The following is a 17,863-nucleotide window of genomic DNA, read 5'->3' as shown; positions in this document are numbered from 1 at the left end:
CTGCCGTTCAGCCAGTTCATCACCCAGCATAGCACGTTCCTTTACATCTCACATTTGGATAACTGGTCCAGAAGGATGCTGTGTGAGACTGTATCAAAGGCCTTATTAAAATCTTGTTCTTTCAATGCCTCTCAGTAGCACCCAGCACAATCTTCTCTGTTACTTTTCCAGGGACTGTTTTTAGACTAAGAGGTCTGTAGTTATGGACATCTCAAGTTTGGTATATAAAGCAATATATAGAAAAAGATATAGTCACGTGTAGGAAGAATGTATGGAAAATGTAAATGTGTTTTTATGTAGATTTTTTGTCCCTCCAGAAAATTTAGGAAAAGAGAAACTGTGAGTAAAAGAGTTTAGCTTACTGTGGTTAAACTCTTTGCAACTCAAAAACTATCCCATTAAAGCAGAAGCAGGTGTTCCAGTGCTCCAAAGTGTAGCATGTACTCTGATAAAAAATATAAATAAACAAAAAGTCTTGACACAAAAAGCCCCTACAAGGGATTTAAATTCATTTTGTTGTTAAACACAATATTATGCAGCTTGCAAAACTTGATGTAATGTTTTGATCTGGTCATTATTGGATTTGGGTATGGAGTGAAGGAAAAAAATGAGCTTGTGTGTTCAGTGATGGGTGGCAGGCCTTTTTTGCCCTTTGGCCACTACATTGTGGTAAAATATGAAAAAGCATGATTCACTCCAGTTTTTCTACAGAAATAGCAAACTTCTCCCATCTTTGCAGTCTCCAAGCCATCTGACTGTTCTTTGACTGAGGTCATCAATACAAGGTTTAGAGTTTTATTCAGTAGAAGGTTTTGCTTTTCTGCAGGGCAGATGGGATGCAAAATTTGAGCACCACTTTGAATTTACTGTTCTGGAGAGTTGTCACATGCTTATTTTTAAAAACAGCTGAGAGAATTTTATTTGTTTCTCCTAATGCTAGTGGAGCATGCTTGCAGTTAGCTCCTTCTGAGCACTTTAAAAAGGTGTTGTTGGGTTTTTTTTTAATTAAATATTTTTCCTCTCTTTATATGTTAACAGTGAAGATGATAATGAGTCTTCACTTTAGTTAAAGCAGCAGTTTGAAGTAGATTTGTACTAGAATTTTTCATTGCCTTGCAGTGCCCTATCTGAGAACTCACCTGGGTGCATATGGATGCTGGGTCTTAAAATAAAATAAAATAAAATAAAATAAAATAAAATAATTAAAATTAAATACAACATAAATTGCTTCATCAATGTTATTTCTAACAGTAAACATTGATAAACACAATCAGGCAATTTTTCTTTAGTTGTGATGAATTGAACTAGGAAGCATTTTACTATTCTATAAAATTTCAGTCAAACAATTCCATGTGGAATTAAGACAGAATCACTGCCAAAATGTAGAATGATTCCCCGATCTTAAAAAGTAAGTTTACAATGCTTTTGTTGCACACTAGCAAGAAAAGTCCAATTCTGCAATAGTTGTGCAGTTCTGAATATTCAAAAAGTTATATACAATGAACACCTGATTAGAATTTAGTATTTCTCATCAAATGAATGAAGCTTCACTTTTACCTTTCAGATGGTAGTCTTGTCCTTCAGACATGGTTATGTGTACTTCTATGAAAGGTATCTTGGAGAAAAAAAAATCATACATGTGATATACATAAGCCCTGTGATATTTTAGCATCTTGCAAGAATTTAACTTATAAACATTTTGAAAAAAACTTGTTATTTTGTTGTGCTTTGTTTTATTTCTAATCACTTGAAAATTCAGCATGGGAATAAACCACGACAATGACCACCCATCCTGTGCAGATGGTCTCCATATCATGTCTGGAGAGTGGATTAAAGGACAGAATCTTGGTGATGTTTCTTGGTCCCGGTGCAGCAGGGAAGATCTGGAAAGATTTCTCAGGTATATCATTCAAGAAAAACAACTCTTATTATGTGTCTTTTACAAATAGTTGCAGTAAGTATCCTGAAATAAGTTTTCAATGCTTTTTACCCCTTTTGTGGGATATTAAAAGGGAAGTCCTGTTTATATAGCCCATCAAAATAATTTTCATCATGAACTAGATATTATTTGGCAAATTAATATTTAGCTCTTTTCACCAATTATTCATACTTTTATATGTTCTTGTATTAACATATATAATTATGTATTAAATATGTTTATATTTTAAAATATATTAATATAGTGTGTATTGAAGAATGCCAGACAGAAAATGACCTCTATACATTATATGAATTCTGTGATCTATGCTGTGCCATTCAATATTTAACTATTCAGTTTAATTATGTTACATTAATTCTTTTAATTTACTATGAGATATCTTATAGGAAATAGTATGCCTAGAAACCAAATGAAAACATTATTTTTCACGCTTTATCTCCAAATAGGATTTTGAATTCATAAATATATCTGTTGAGAGTTTACTTACGACAGTAAAGCAGTCCCCAAATCTGCTTTATGATACTGACATAGTTAATAGAAGTTAGATTTGCAGTCTGACACATTTATACTGAATCTAGGCAGAAATAAAATCTTCATAACATGGTGCATTAAATAAACTTAAGCATTTTCAAACCTTCAGGTGTAGAGAGAGGTTAGATTTTTGGCTACCAGCTCAGAAATATATGTATTTTTAAATGTATATAGAGAATATCTGAAAATGTTAATTTTAAATCCTACTGGGTGTGAAAAACAAGCTACATGTCTGTCAGGTCATTAGCAATAGTCTACTTATATATAGTTGTTTTAATTTTTATCCAAACCATAATCAGTTATGTAATATTGACAATAAAATGTTGTCCAGAGTTTTCCTGAAATTCCTAGTACTGCTGATTATTTATATTGTCCTTCTGCAAATGTGCAACGTCAGAACATACCATTAACTTCTATCAAGAAAGCAGACGTTAATTTGCATGGAGTCATTTCTCTGAATAGCATCCTAATGCTGATGAATAAAATAAAAAATCTTGAGTCTACATTCTTCTAATGTCTAATGCACATGTAAGTCAGCGTGACAGTCAGACTGTTTAAGACTGATTGCTTAGCATATCAATCTCTGCATATTGCCAGGTCAAAGGCCAGTAACTGTCTGCTACAGACGAATCCTCAGAGCCTCAATTCTGTGATTATTCCCTCCAAGCTCCCAGGAATGACATACACTGCAGATGAACAGTGCCAGATTCTTTTTGGACCAACTGCTTCTTTTTGCCAAGAAATGCAGGTAAGTATGGGTGTATACTTCAGAAAATACATCTGCCAACTTGTTTTTTCGTGAAAGATATTTTTGTGCATGTGTTTGTGGGAAAGAGAAGATAGCACTTTCAAAACTAATTTTACATTGTGCTTTCTAAAGTCAATGTAAACGTTTTCATTTTTTTATCTTATAACGCTTGCTCTGGATCTCCAGACATGCTGAGTCATGTTATACCATATCACTGATATGCTCCTTGTGCTTTAGAAATAGAAGTTGTCATAGTGTGAAGTCACCTCACTGCAGTGAATGGAATAGTTGTGATATATTCCAGTGGGACCAGGTCTCATACGTAGGTTCAGTTTCATTATGCTTTGGGTATTCAACCTCCATGTTTAACCTTCAGTAACCTTGAGTGCCTGTGATAGCTCAGAGTGAGAACAGTGGTGTTCACTGAGATCTCTGTACAACTGAATATACTCTGACCCCCAGCATTGCCCCTTGTGAGCCCAGACAGAACCGTGCAGTGCAATAGGATTTCCAGTAATGAAGTGAATTTGCTGAGATGCCGTTGCATTAAACAGTGTCACTATATATTAATCTCAAGAAGACAGATTAACAATATCTTATGGCTTAATACTAGTAACATCTCATTGAAAAAGCACTTTAAAGATGGTTTCAACACAGAAAAATTGTCCATCTGTAACATATACTGGTCAGATACTAGACATGTTGGATGCCCTTGAGAAGGTAGCAAATACAAGATGGGACAGGAAATGTATAAAGCCACAGAGAGTGTGGAGTATGATCTGACAGAATGAGGGCTAGGAGGAACTGTGAAATAAATTTCAGCAGAGTTAGAGTGACAGAGAGTCTAGAAAGGTCAGGGGTATTTAAAATGAAAAGTATAATTCCTTACTCCTTTAGTTCTTTAGTCTTTATATTTTCAACTTGGATGTAGTACTCTTTCTTCATCCAGTTTCAGTGTAACTGATCTTTATCCTCAAGTTTCTCAAAGGAAACACTGCAATACATGTGTGACTATGACAAGCTGAGAGGGTGTAGCTGAGAAAAAAGAGCTTTAAGTTTCTGGTTATTATATTTACTATCTTATTGAAAACATTTTTGCTCTGAGAGATGAGCGGTAGAACTCAATAAAATGATTCTATAAATGTTCTTAGTTACTTCCAAGCAAGTTTCTTGTTTCAAGAAACTTCCAATCTGTTTCTTGTTTTTTGAAACTTTGAAATTAAAAGATACAATTTCAATTTCTCATTCTCCATAGCCCTATTCAGAGCAAGAAAATGGTACTGCTTTAGCCACTATTACTTTTTAAGGTGTTCCTTAGCAGGTAAAAGAATTTCAAAACTAAATGATACTCAAACCTGGAGACTTGCTGTTGTATAATACCTCTATATGCTTTTCATTGCTCTAGGCACTTTGCTTCTTTGTGTTTAGCTTATGTTTAGCTGTAATTCAGGTATGTAAACAGGTACCCTGTTGGTCCCATACGTGTTGTGTTTCATTCGCAGATACAGTAAATATACTTCTGTCAGGATACTGACTCTAGGGTTTGTTTGGTTTTTCATTATTATTTTAGAAGTGTTAGGAAGTTAAATTCAGAATATTACCCTGGCAGTGCTGCAATTGTTTGCACAGAGAGTACTTAAGCTCTGGGTGTTGGTATCTAATTGCTCATTTCTAATCATTATCTTCATTTTTTTTCCTCTTATAGCATTTTGTATGTAAGAATTAACACTACAACTAATACGCTTATCTTTTTTTTCTTTTTTTTCTCAACTTGTTGGATTATAATATTAAAATTGTTAATTTAGGAAAATTGCTATGAAGTGTTAGTATTAATATGCTATTGTAACTTAAATCCAAAGATATGTAGGCTTGCTTTGAAGAAATAATCTGATAATATTGCAAGACCATACGAAAGGTATTTTGAACAGTTCTTTTCTTCTGACCAACTGTAGGTTAATTCTTAGTCTTTTTCATAAACCAAGTCTGTTGCTTCATAAACAGAAAGTGAGAGCTTCATAGCAATTTCTGAGAAGTAGGCAAGGAGAAAACCCTTCTGACATTTTGCCAAAATCCTCTGCAAGACTGATAGCCCTGAACTGGAAATCATATAAGCAAATACTGAACTACAATATGACTGCAATGCATCTTCAAGGGCCTTGGGCCTACTAGAAATTACATTAAAATGAAAAAAAGGGCAGAATTCAGAAAATCTGAAAAAGGCAGGAGAGACCTTACACAAAGGTCTACTGCTGATCTCTGTAAGGCCACCCTGCTGGTTTTCCCTCTGCATCTTCCTCTGGAAGCAAAATTTACACTCTCTCCTTGCCCCTCAACAGCAACAACAACAAAAAAGAATATATCTGTGATCCTCAGGCTGTAGACCTAAAGAGCTAGGTATAGCAAGTTTAGGCACTGTATTCAAATCTCCTTCTTTTGTTCCCTGTTGTGAGTCTTACATTTAGCTCTTCTATTTGGGAAATTTACATACGAATATCCTAGTACAATTAAATAAGATTTCTGTGGTGAAGTGGGATCTCAGAACAATGGACAGAACACAGCCCAAAGCCATCTTTCTTTCTCTTACATGTTTCCCCTGCATATGAACACAAAAAAAAAAAAAAAAAAAAAAAAAAAAAAAAAGAGAAAATAAAAAAAAAGGTTTCCTTTTAAATTGGGCTTAGACTAAGCTATATAAACTTCCCAGAATCCTCCATGGGCTGTAGTAAGCCATTGACTATGAATTGACTACGAAACACTGACATCACTTTCTAACTGCAAATTGATGTTAGTAGCTATTTTTTATCATCTCCCTCTGAAATATGAGTATGTTACATGGAAATAATAAATATGTTGAATTTAACCTACCAAATAATTACATTTTACATGTTATAAAGGTGATGCAAAGTTCACTGTGTTGACTGTGCAGATTATTCTGGGTGCCATTAAAGAAGTCAACATGTAGGAGACTCTTCTACATCTAAAACCTTATTAGTTTACGACATCATCGGCATAAGCGAAACCTGGTGGGATGAGTCCTGTGGCTGGTGTGTTGCAATAGATGGTTACAGGCTCTTCAAGAGGGACAGGCAGGGTAGGTGGGGTGGTGGGGTGGCGATGTATGTGAAGAATGGGCTGGACTGTGTGGAACTTCAAGTCGGCGATGGCAAAGTTGAGAGCCTCTGGGTAAGGATTAAGGGACGAACAAATTAAGGGGATATCATTGTGGGAGTCTATTACAGACCACCTGGCCAGGACGACAATGCTGATGAATTATTCTTTGCAGAACTAAGAGATGCCTCGAGATCGGCTCCCCTCGTCCTGATGGGGGATTTTAACTTGCCAGACGTCAACTGGGATCACCACACGGCTGACATGAGCAAGTCCAGGAGGTTCATAAAGCACCTAGATGATAACTTCTTGGTGCAGGTGCTAAGAGGAAAGGTGCCCTCCTAGATCTGTTGCTGGAGAACAGAGAGGGTCTTGTGGGAGACATGGCAATTGGCGGCCGTCTCGGTCATAGTGACCGTGAAGTGGTTGAGTTTAGAATTTATGGTGACAGAAGGAAAACTGCCACCAAAACTTCAGCCCTGGATGTGGGGAGAGCAGACTTCAGGCTGCTCAGGGAATTAGTCAGCAAGGTCCCCTGGGAAACTGCTTTTGAAGACATTGGTGTCCATCAATCCTGGTCCATCTTTAAGCACTGCCTCCTAAAAGCTCAAGATCAGGCGATTCCAAAATATCGGAAGTCAGGCAAGCAGGGCAGAAGGCCGGCCTGGCTGACCAGGGATCTTCAACTGGAGCTAAGGCGAAAAAAGAAAGTGTACGGCTGCTGGAAGGAGGGTCAGGCAACGATGAAGGAATATAGGGATGCTGTTCGTGTTTGTAGGGAGAAAATTTGTGTGGCCAAAGCCCAACTAGAGTTGAAGCTGGCCATGTCTGTGGGAGACAATGAAAAAGGTTTTTTTTGATATGTGAACAGAAAAAGGAGAACCAAAGAAAACATAGGTCCGCTACTAGATGGGGAGGGTCTCCTCACAGACAATGACATAGGCAAAGCAGAAACGTTTAATGCCTTCTTCGCCTCTGTCTTCAACGCTGATGATGGGCTTCGGGACCCAGGGTACCCTGAGCTGGAGGACCATGACGATGGGAATGACAAACTCCCAACCGACCCTGAACGTGTGCGGGATATGCTGCTCCACCTGAATCCATACAAGTCCATGGGTCCGGATGGGATTCATCCCAGGGTGCTTAAAGAGCTGGCTGACGTCATTGCGGGACCTCTCTCAATTATTTTTCAATGATCTTGGGAATCTGGTGAGGTCCCCTTGGACTGGAAGCTGGCAAACATTGTGCCAATTTTCAAGAAGGGTAAGAAAGAAGACCCTAGCAATTACAGGCCTGTCAGTCTCATGTCAGTGCCTCGTAAAATTATGGAGAGGATGATCCTTGAAGTTATTGAAACGCACCTGGGGGACAATGCAGTCATTGGTCCCAGCCAACATGGGTTCATGAGGGGTAGGTCCTGCCTAACAAATTTGATTTCCTTTTATGATAAGATCACCCATCTAGTCGATCAAGGGAAACCAGCTGATGTGATCTTTTTGGACTTCAGCAAAGCTTTTGACACGGTTTCCCATAGGATCCTACTAGACAAAATGTCCAGCATACAGCTAAACAAAAACATCATACGATGGGTGAGCAATTGGCTGACGGGCAGGGCTCAAAGGGTTGTGGTAAATGGGGTCACATCTGGCTGGCGGATGGTCTCTAGTGGGGTCCCTCAAGGCTCCATTTTAGGGCCAGTCCTCTTCAATGTTTTTATAAATGATTTGGATGTAGGACTAGAAGGTGTTTTGAGCAAATTTGCCGACGACACTAAACTTGGAGGAGTTGTGGACTCGGATGAGGGTGGAAAGGCCTTGCAGAGAGATCTGGACAGATTGGAGAACTGGACGATCACCAACCACATGAAGTTTAACAAAAGCAAGTGCCGGGTCCTGCACCTGGGGCGGGGCAGCCCTGGCTATACGTACAGACTGGGTGATGAGACGCTGGAGAGCAGCCCTGCAGAGAGGGATCTGGGGATTGTGGTTGACAGCAAGTTGAATATGAGCCAGCAGTGTGCCCTGGCAGCCAGGAGGGCCAACCGTATCCTGGGGTGCATCAAGCACGGCATTGCTAGTTGGTCGAGGGAAGCAATTGTCCCACTCTACTCTGCGCTGGTGCAGCTTCACCTCGAGTACTGTGTGCAGTTCTGGGCACCACAGTACAAAAAGGACATTAAACTGTTGGAGAGTGTCCAGAGGAGGGCGACGAAGATGGTGAAGGGTTTAGAGGGTAAGACGTATGAGGAGTGGCTGAGGTCACTTGGCCTGTTCAGCCTGGAAAAGAGGAGGCTGAGGGGAGACCTCATCGCAGTCTACAACTTCCTCACGAGTGGGAGTGGAGAGGCAGATGACCTATTCTCTGTTATCACCAGTGACAGGACCCGTGGGAATGGTGTGAAGCTGAGGCAGGGGAAGTTTAGGCTGGACATCAGGAAGAGGTTCTTCACCGAGAGGGTGGTCGCACACTGGAACAGGCTCCCCAGTGAAGTAGTCACTGCACCAAGCCTGTCTGAATTTAAGAAGCGATTGGACTGTGCACTTAGTCACATGGTCTAAACTTTTGGGCAGACCTGTGCGGTGCCAGGAGTTGGACTTGATGATCCTTATGGGTCCCTTCCAACTTGGGATATTCTATGATTCTATGATTCTATGATTAGTACATCTAAACACATCTACTTACATCTAAGAGTTACATCTAAAACTCCTTAGTAGGAGCAGTATTAATTTGTTGCAATAATTATTTTATTGTGCATTGGAGAACACTGAATTTTCCATGGAGTCCAAACTACTTGCTTTTATCACTTCATACTGTCTTCTACTCTGCTGGTAACTGGCAATTTACTGTGGTTACAGTTGTTGTCCAGAAGCCAGGAAATGAGAGAGAAATGTACTCCTTGAAAGTTAATTTAAACTTCAGTAAATCCAATAGTTTATAGCCCAAGTTTTCTTGGACAAGTTCTATTTGCTGAAGGGTTTGTGCACTTCTATGTAAAAGATAAATCATGAACTTCGTCAGTCTTACATTTTTTCGGACTGTGAGATGGTTTGATGACTGGACTTCCATGTAGCCTTTCTCATTAAATGGGTACATTTTGTATGTAACAGCTATTCAACTAACAAAACAATTGAGTAATGATGAAAATAATTTTCTTTCCAATTTAAAAATAATCTACCAATATCAGTGGTACAATCAATGTTGCATTTCTGCTGAGATATAATTTTCTGTAAATTTTATTATACAACAGCACGTCAAGGTAATTTACCATCACCTTACACAGCAACCTCTGAGAAACACTGCGGATGACAATGATTGTCCCTTGCTATCAAGAATTCTTTTTTATGGTATAATGGCTAAAGCAAAGGACTGAAGGCACCATTGAGGGCCTACTCCTTTCTTTTCCTACGTGAGCCTCTTTTCTCCTCCACCATCCCCCCCCCCCCCGCCTTTTATGAATCGTATCCAGACTTTTTTTTTTTTTCTTTTCATCTTTATTTCAAAGACTTCTTTTTCATACCCTAAGCAAAATTTATAGAGCCTGAGAAAACTGTGAGTGGTTCTCAGGGTACAAGATTTATACCATGTCACCATGCTTATTTTGTAAGGGAGCCAAGTTTGCTTTTATGCCCATGATGTCTCACAAAAGAATCAATTAGACCCTAACATTGTTTTGCATAACAGATAGTGAGATCATGGCCCAGAAGTAGTTCTTGATGATTAAATGAGATTGTAGAACTTGACAATTGAATATAATTGTTGAACTATTAAATGCTGGCTTTTAAGATTAAAGTACAGGATGTGAATGCTATCTAGTCAGTTCCACTAAAACAATTCCTGTTATAACACAGCTGTGATCTTTGCAAAGTAGTAGGAGACTGGTTATATTTCATGGTGATTTTTAAGGTATTTCAGGGAAAGATCACAGTGAAAAGAATGAAAGTCATGGAAATATTATAGCCCTGGTGAAATATCCATCCACATATCCAACACCACATTTTAAACAATCTTGACTTTGCACAAATACAGTTCTGAAATGCTCGTTTTGTCTCCAGTCCTTCCTTTCAACTGGACCTTTTTCCAGATGCTTATATGATTGGAAAAGCATCCCTATCATGCACACAGATCTCCTTCAGTCCTTTAATTTAAAGAGCCCCTGAAAAAAAATTGTTACATTTTACATTGTGACTTTTTTGTTATACTTTACTAGCTTTTATTGTTAAAAACTCATGATTAACTATTAACTCATTCTTACAGAAAACAAAAAAAATAATTCATGTGTGTTTGGCGATATTTTGTTTTCTAGTACATATACACTGAAATAATTCACATATCGCTAATGGTCTAATATCATCAGTATAATTTTATCACTTCCAACAACTCACATTTTCCTAGGTTAGTCTAAATAATTGTAACAGATGTTGTACTGTGCTTCTGATAAATACCTAATGAACCTCTGTGAATGTAACAATACAGTTTTTGAGTGGATGAAACATTTTTTTCCAGAGGAGTAAATTTCTGATTTAGAAGTTTGTGCTCTGATTTTGGTGTGACTGTAATATTGGTAATGGCATCTACTGGTTTTCCAGTCAGCAGCACTGCAGATTTCTAGTGAAGGTGTTAAAAGTGTGCATCATTGGTTTTGTCCAATTACATGTAGAAATCCCCAGCTGACAAAAGTTAAATGGTAACAGTAATGTTTAGATCTCTTGCTTCTGCAGCAGCAGCACAATTTGAGGAGTAACTAAGGAGTGTATCTGGCATTTGACTAAAATGGAAAGCCCAGAAGAAAATATGAGTCATGCTCCAATTTTAGTAATTCCATGTCTCCATTTTCTTGGGTTTGGGGAATCTCAAAGTCTAGGGTAAAATGTTATAGTAGTATTGAATGCTTATTTAACAAACTAGTGAAGAGAAGTGAGTGTTTTTAGAAAAAAAACAGTTACAGTTCATTCAAAGCTCAGAGATGTTTCTAGCTGGGGGAGTTAGATTCATGGTTCATAAAGAGGTGGTACAAAAGTATTTGCAGAGACATGCAGATGTATACAGAGCACATTAGTAAGTCAAGCATTTTGATTTGATTGACTTTGCAAAGCTCAAGTGCATCTGTGTGCTTAGGCACCCAAATCCTTGTAAATCTGACTTCACATCTTAAGAGGAGAAGAGCCTAAGAGGAGAAGAAGATTTGCAGCAGGAGTTTAACACAAGATTTTAAAAAAAAAATGCTTTAATAGATAACATAAAGGAAAATTTTAATGTTATTTTTTGAAAATCTGTATGAGTTTTCTTCAGATGTAGTCATTGGTCATTAATGAATGAAGACACGGGAATAGGATTTATTTTATTTTACATTATTTTCTTTTTGAATTAGGAAAATTAAATTAGCATGTCTTTGTCTCAGTGAGGTTGAGTTGTGGCAAAAGTGTAGTCAATCATTTCACAGTTTATGTGGAAGCAGTTAGTCCTGAACATCTGATACTGTCTAGTCTGTACCATCTTCTGAAAGTGGCCCAGAAATCCAATTGCTAAGTTTTAGTTCTCAGATCTCAAGTTTTATCTTAAAGTGTGTTTAAAAACCACTTTAGAAACATAAATGCTCTTTCTCCCCTGAACAAGGGCAGAAATTACAGTTTAATATTTGAAAAATATTTTTTTAGAATTTTTCCAGGTGCAGGGTAGATCTTCTGTAGTTATATTTTACGATTTGCATAGGCTATCTGTTTTCTTCTCAGTTCAGCTTCTGCACAAAACTGTTACAAAATGAATCAGGAGTGAGTCTGACTGCTGCCATCCTGACTTTTTCTGTTCAATGCTTCAGCCCTCTGGAATCTTAAAACTTTTTAAAAGCTGATGTTACAGACATTTTTACATGCAAGACTCCCACTGGAACTGTCCTGTTTCCTTGGTTCAGACACAATCTTTTATTGAATTATGTTTCCTGTGCAGTAAGACTTTTTTCAAGGTAGCATAAGATTTATCACACAATTTTCATGCATAATGTAAAATGAACAGAGACTCCTAGAAGGTTTACCAATGTAACAAATCATTTCAGTCATAAAAAGCACATCTTCTGGCAGCCCAGGGTTCAAAAAAAATCTGCTGATCTTTACCTTTTATGCTCCTTGTGACCCTCCTCCCTTCCATCTCTGCTGGATCCTTTCTTCTCCTCTTTGAGGGTTACTGTGCATATCTGAGAGGGGAATCAATCTGTACATTCAGGCCTTGAACCATATCCAAGTGGCCTCTCTTCATGTCCACACAGTTTCCAGGTAAGGGTGTAACAAAACAGAGAGAAGCCATGACAGAGTCATGGGAGAAGGAGAGCTTTTTAGAGGAAAGCGGGGAAAGTTGCCAAGGAAATCTGGGAAAATATGTGCCAACATACCGCAAGGCTGTACTTACTTTTGAAGAAGGTAAAACTGTGTTGTTCTGATGCTCAAGGCTGACAGAATAAACAGCTTTTCTTTCCACCTCTAAAATTAACTACTGACTAGCGTTCTTCTCATCTGCCTTCTCCTTCCCCGCAAAAATATTTCAGCCTGATTTGTCACCTTACTTTGTATCTTCTTTGTTGATGTCAGGCTTGATTTACTTTTAAGATATTTCCAGTGTAACGAAAATTATGAATCATTGGAAGAGCATAACGTAGTAGCAGTCACTGTGGTTGTATGAACAAGAGGGATTTGGACATCCTAAAGAAACCTCCAAGTTTCTTACAAACACATTCCTGCAATCCTCCAGTGATCGTAGGTCTATATAGCTGCACAAAGACTAATTAGACCTTATATTTATAAATTAATTCATTTTAAAACCTTGCGTGTTAATGCTAGTGACAGTGCTGTTTTCTCTCTTTAAGATAAAATGAATGAACACTAAATAAAAGGAGTGAAAACATGAATTTATTTTAAAAAATAGTTCTCAGAAATCTCCAAATGTTGTTAATAAAGAATTACATCCCTTTTACTTACCTGTTTTTAAAATGGTGCTAAGGAGCTCATTTTTATCCAGGCATACCGCTCTGTTTCCTGACTTGTGTTCTAACAAATAGAAGCAGAATCCACTCCTTAGACTTGGCACTATCACACCTCTTCCAGTCCTTGGTGGAGTGCATCTGCACAGTGGCATCTTGACAGCACAGGGTAAAGTTTTTCTGATATGCTTTGTCAGATCTGGAGTATGCAAAGACTATGACCTCTAGGGTTAGACTTAAGGAGTACATCCCCCTATCTGTCAACACTCTAGCTTGACTTGTTACATTAGCCAGTGATTAGTAGAAGTCAAAGCAGAATTTGCACACTTTGATTTCTGTGTATGTTTAACCTACCCTTAAGCATACTTCAGTACTATAAAATTGGTAACTTTATTATAAAATTACTGGATTACGTGTAGAAAGTAATTTTGCATAAAACAGATTATGTACTTACCTGTGTATTTGGCTTTCAGCATGTCATATGCACTGGGTTGTGGTGCAAGGTGGAAGGCGAGAAGGAATGCAAAACTAAACTGGATCCACCCATGGATGGAACAGACTGTGACACTGGAAAGGTATTTTTCTGGTTTTTCCTGCAGAAGAAGTGGGAAAGCAATATAAATTATACCGAACACCTGACATTTAAGGAAAAAGCAGGATAAATCTTTGCATTTGTTTAAAGTTACTGCTTACCTCAATTATCATGGAAATTATACATGCATAGTAAAACTATATGTTTTATATTAGAAAGTATAGACATGGTACAAAAAAAGTACATTTCCCTACAAGCACTTATATGTTTAAAAAAAGCCAAAGCCACAGATGTTTTAATCCTTACACTGTTTTATTTCAAACTTTTTTAGTTTTCATATTTTATTTATGAATGGAATGCCATTGTTTCATTGCTTATTGCAAACAGAAACATAAGCTTTCAGAGATATAAAGATCTTGGCTAAGATTTCAGATTTAGTAGGAATAGTGTCACTGAAGGAATCAATACAGACTTGCAATGTAACTTTTTAGGATAAGCTTTGTAAAGACGTTCTTACAATGTCAGTACATCTAAAAGAGTGATAAATATAATTAGAAGTATGACATCAAAGAGAAATTAAATGATCACCTGAAGTCAGACTTAAATTAAATGTTGTCATTCAAGAGCTTTCATGTTTGAACAATCGCTGTCGTGTGTATGTAACTGTAAATGAAGATAAATAAACTCAAATAGATAACAGAGCAGGAGTATGCATATATCTTGGGATTTTCATGATATTGTGCTGACAGTAGTCTCCCACAGGAGTGATTTCCTCTTTTAGTCATATTATATTCACCAAGGACTGTCATCATCCTCCCCCCAAAAGTGAACAAATCAGTCGAGTAAGGTAAATTTTCATGTGGTATCATTTTACATACTGAGGAAAAAACAAGCTTTATTCATTTTCATATCTCTAAAAGCCTTACACTTGCTCTGATTTTTTGATTCTTGTAAATTTATATAGCTGATATATTTGTCTTGAGTCAGCACTTCGAAACTCATAGACATACCTTTTGTTTAGAGTTATGTTCTTTTTGCCGATGCTGGTGTGTCTGTGGTAGGAAATAAGAAAGCAGTGTTACTCGTTAAAACCCAAAATTTTCCATTGTAAAACCATTGCCATCTCAAACTGGACACCCAAAATTAGCGTGCATTTTGTATATTATTGTCTGTGCATTATTAATTCACTTGCAAAAGGTGATAATAGCACCTAACTGCACAGGACTCATTCTTAAAGGTTATGGTCATAATTGTGAGAGCATTATGGTATGGTAGTAACATGAGTCCTAGAAAGTCTGTGAGGAAGGTAACACCATTCTCTTGTAAGGATTAAATAACTAATAAGTGTTAGAAAAAGTACTGATTCTAATTAGGTTTGATGAGTTCTGTTCCAGGCTACAGGGAAACCTTTTTTTTATCTAGCAGTAGAAAATTAAGCAGAGATCACTGAAACATCTCAGAGGATTAGAAGGGATTCTTCTTGTTCACTTGATGTCTGTCCAAGATGAGCTTCAGATTACAGAAGTCATTTGTTTTAGTTTCTTTGATTGTAGAGATAGAGTATTCTTGTCTTGTATTCCTCTCTTAGGATCTTAGGAAGTGATTTACTTTGTCTGGTTTCAAGGCTATTCCAGCTCTGTTATTTTGTAAGTCAAGAATTTGTGAGCACCCCTCAGACCCTACATCAGGAGGATGCTCTCGCTGGAGAAAAGTCCATTTTGCCTACTGTATCTGAAGGAATATCTCTAAAAAATATGAGCATTTATACATGATATGGACGTAGGCTACGGAACATAACATTGGATAGTTGGATAGTTTTTGAGTGAGAAATTGCTGTCGTCTTGGGAAATGATACATACATATACAATTATTGAGGTGATATTCTAAAGTTCTTTAAATGTCAGAAATTCAGTTAAATTTCTCAGCACTGGTTTATAGAGGCTTTAATTCCTCTGTCTTTGAACACAAGTTGTGAATAAAATCTCATTTTCTCTCTTATAGTATAGTAACAATTTATAATTATATTACTATGCAACTTAATTATACAACTTACACAATTATATAATTATACATGTATATATAATATATATGTACAATTATATAACCTGTTATACAACGTAATTATAACTTACAGTATAGTTATAGCATATTACAATTGTCAGTGGATAATGAGTGATAAAGCAGTTCCCACTGGTTGTATTGATGCTAGTGAACCAAACTAATCCAGTGAACAGCCCTGAACACTGTGCTGTGATTATCCTTACAGTTCAGCTGGTGGATGATCCCTGCAGTGGGTTTTGGCTGGACCTAAAAACAGTTTCCTAGGCAATATGCTAGCTCAAACAACGGGGGCCGCATGGTTTGGAAACGAAAAACCTGTTCCAGGAGGCACCCTGTGTTGGGAATGAACTTGATCTTGAAGTTGTGGACAAAAGTTGTACATACTACTTAGCCACTGAGCTAGAAAAAGGACATTAGCTGTTATAATTACTAGTACAGAAAAGAAAGCTATATAGAACAGTAGGAAAAGATACTGCTGATTTATATGAAAACTGTGTATTTAACAATGTGTTTTTGTTGTGCTTCCCACATGCTTGTGGAGCAAATAATTTTTTTTTTTACATACGTCATGATTTATTTACCTAAGAGCTGAATTTTCATCTAGTGGTGTAAGGCTGGAGAATGCATCAGTCGGACTTCTTTTATGGAGCATATGGAGGGGGAGTGGAGCACGTGGAGCACTTGCAGCCGTACTTGCAACACTGGAATCAGCAGTCGACAACGCAAATGTGCTGGGTAAAAATCAGTTCAGGCTTCCATTGCTGTTCATCTGTATTTCTGAACAGAATTTAAATCTTTATGTTAGAGAAACCCATTCAAATATAGTTGTTCCAGACACAAGCAAGTAATTTATGAATACTCAAAAAGACATAGGAGAATAAGTATTTGATTTTTTTTATTGCATGGTAACACTATTTTTCCATTTTTCTGCTTTTCTCAAAAGCTTAGGTTATGGGAGAATACAACTTTTGTTTTAAGCTTAACCTGGAGAAGAAACAAAAAATTAAATCCATAATTTTTGACTTGCAGAGTCAGTACATAATTCTTGTCTTTACTTTTTATTTATTTATTTGTTTGTTTATTGGTGGTGGAGAAAATTGTCTTCTGTATCATTTGGAGAGTCAAGGAATTGCAGCTTTTACAAAGACACCTTTTTTGTCAGTTTTGCAGACAGTTAGATAGAATATTTAATATAGATATCTAGAATATCTATAGAAACAAGGTATAGAAACTTCTTATCTTCTGAAAATGAAAACCTTGTGCCATTGGGGATAAAGAGATTTTTACGGCTGACTTGAATGGTGTACCATATCTCAGTAGCCAGATAAAATATGCTTTCCTTTTAATTACTGAGTGCCACGTTCTTCTTCTGTGGGTCACTTATGCAACAAGAAAAAATGTAAAAATAGGCAGAGAAGTGGGTACAGGGTACAGTAGGTAATGAAGTGCAGAGTAGAATAGAGTAGAGTAGAGTAGAGCAGAGCAGAGCAGAGCAGAATAGGTGATTTAGGAAAATACAGAACAAAAAAGAAAATGAAGGATGGAAGACAATATAACAGATTTGGAGAAAAAAAAAAAAGATGACAAAAATAATGAATTAAAAGCGAGAAGTTTGCATAATGAAACATGAGGAAAATTTGTATATGGCTGTACAAAAGAGTAGTATTTTAACAGAAACCTTCGATAAGCAAAATGCTATGTTTCCTCCCATCTAAATGCCACTTCCAGAATCATGTCTAAAATCTGTTTGTAGAATTCAGTAACATCTTAATTTCACTTTAGTTCATTTTTCTACATAAGATTCCCAATAATTATTCCAGTTTTCAGAATTCACTATTCTTTTGCCTTTTTCATTAACACCTGCAAGAACAATTTGTGCAACCAGAAAATAACAGTGTATTGTATGAGCTTTGTAAAACTTAATTAAAAAAAAGAGAGGTAGCAAATCTGAAATGATGCAGATATTATGTCCTTTCA

At 37.0% G+C, this 17,863-nt stretch overlaps 1 protein-coding gene across 2 annotated transcripts in view; it reads left to right on the top strand.

Annotated features, from left to right (window-relative positions):
- ADAMTS19 (ADAM metallopeptidase with thrombospondin type 1 motif 19) overlaps positions 1-17,863 on the top strand; it is a 166,260-nt gene that overhangs the window by 97,215 nt on the left and 51,182 nt on the right. Inside the window, exons 9-12 of one of the 2 annotated variants that reach the window (XM_040541555.1) lie at positions 1,760-1,900; positions 3,068-3,218; positions 13,767-13,868; positions 16,491-16,621. In XM_040541555.1, coding sequence (XP_040397489.1) covers positions 1,760-1,900; positions 3,068-3,218; positions 13,767-13,868; positions 16,491-16,621 — 525 coding nt within the window. The remainder of the gene's footprint in view (positions 1-1,759; positions 1,901-3,067; positions 3,219-13,766; positions 13,869-16,490; positions 16,622-17,863) is intronic. The other variant, XM_040541557.1, reaches the window with a different exon arrangement.

Source organism: Cygnus olor, chromosome Z (assembly GCF_009769625.2).
Source record: "Cygnus olor isolate bCygOlo1 chromosome Z, bCygOlo1.pri.v2, whole genome shotgun sequence".
Taxonomy (NCBI): Eukaryota; Metazoa; Chordata; class Aves; order Anseriformes; family Anatidae; genus Cygnus; species Cygnus olor.
This window is presented reverse-complemented; position numbering and strand designations above follow the sequence as displayed.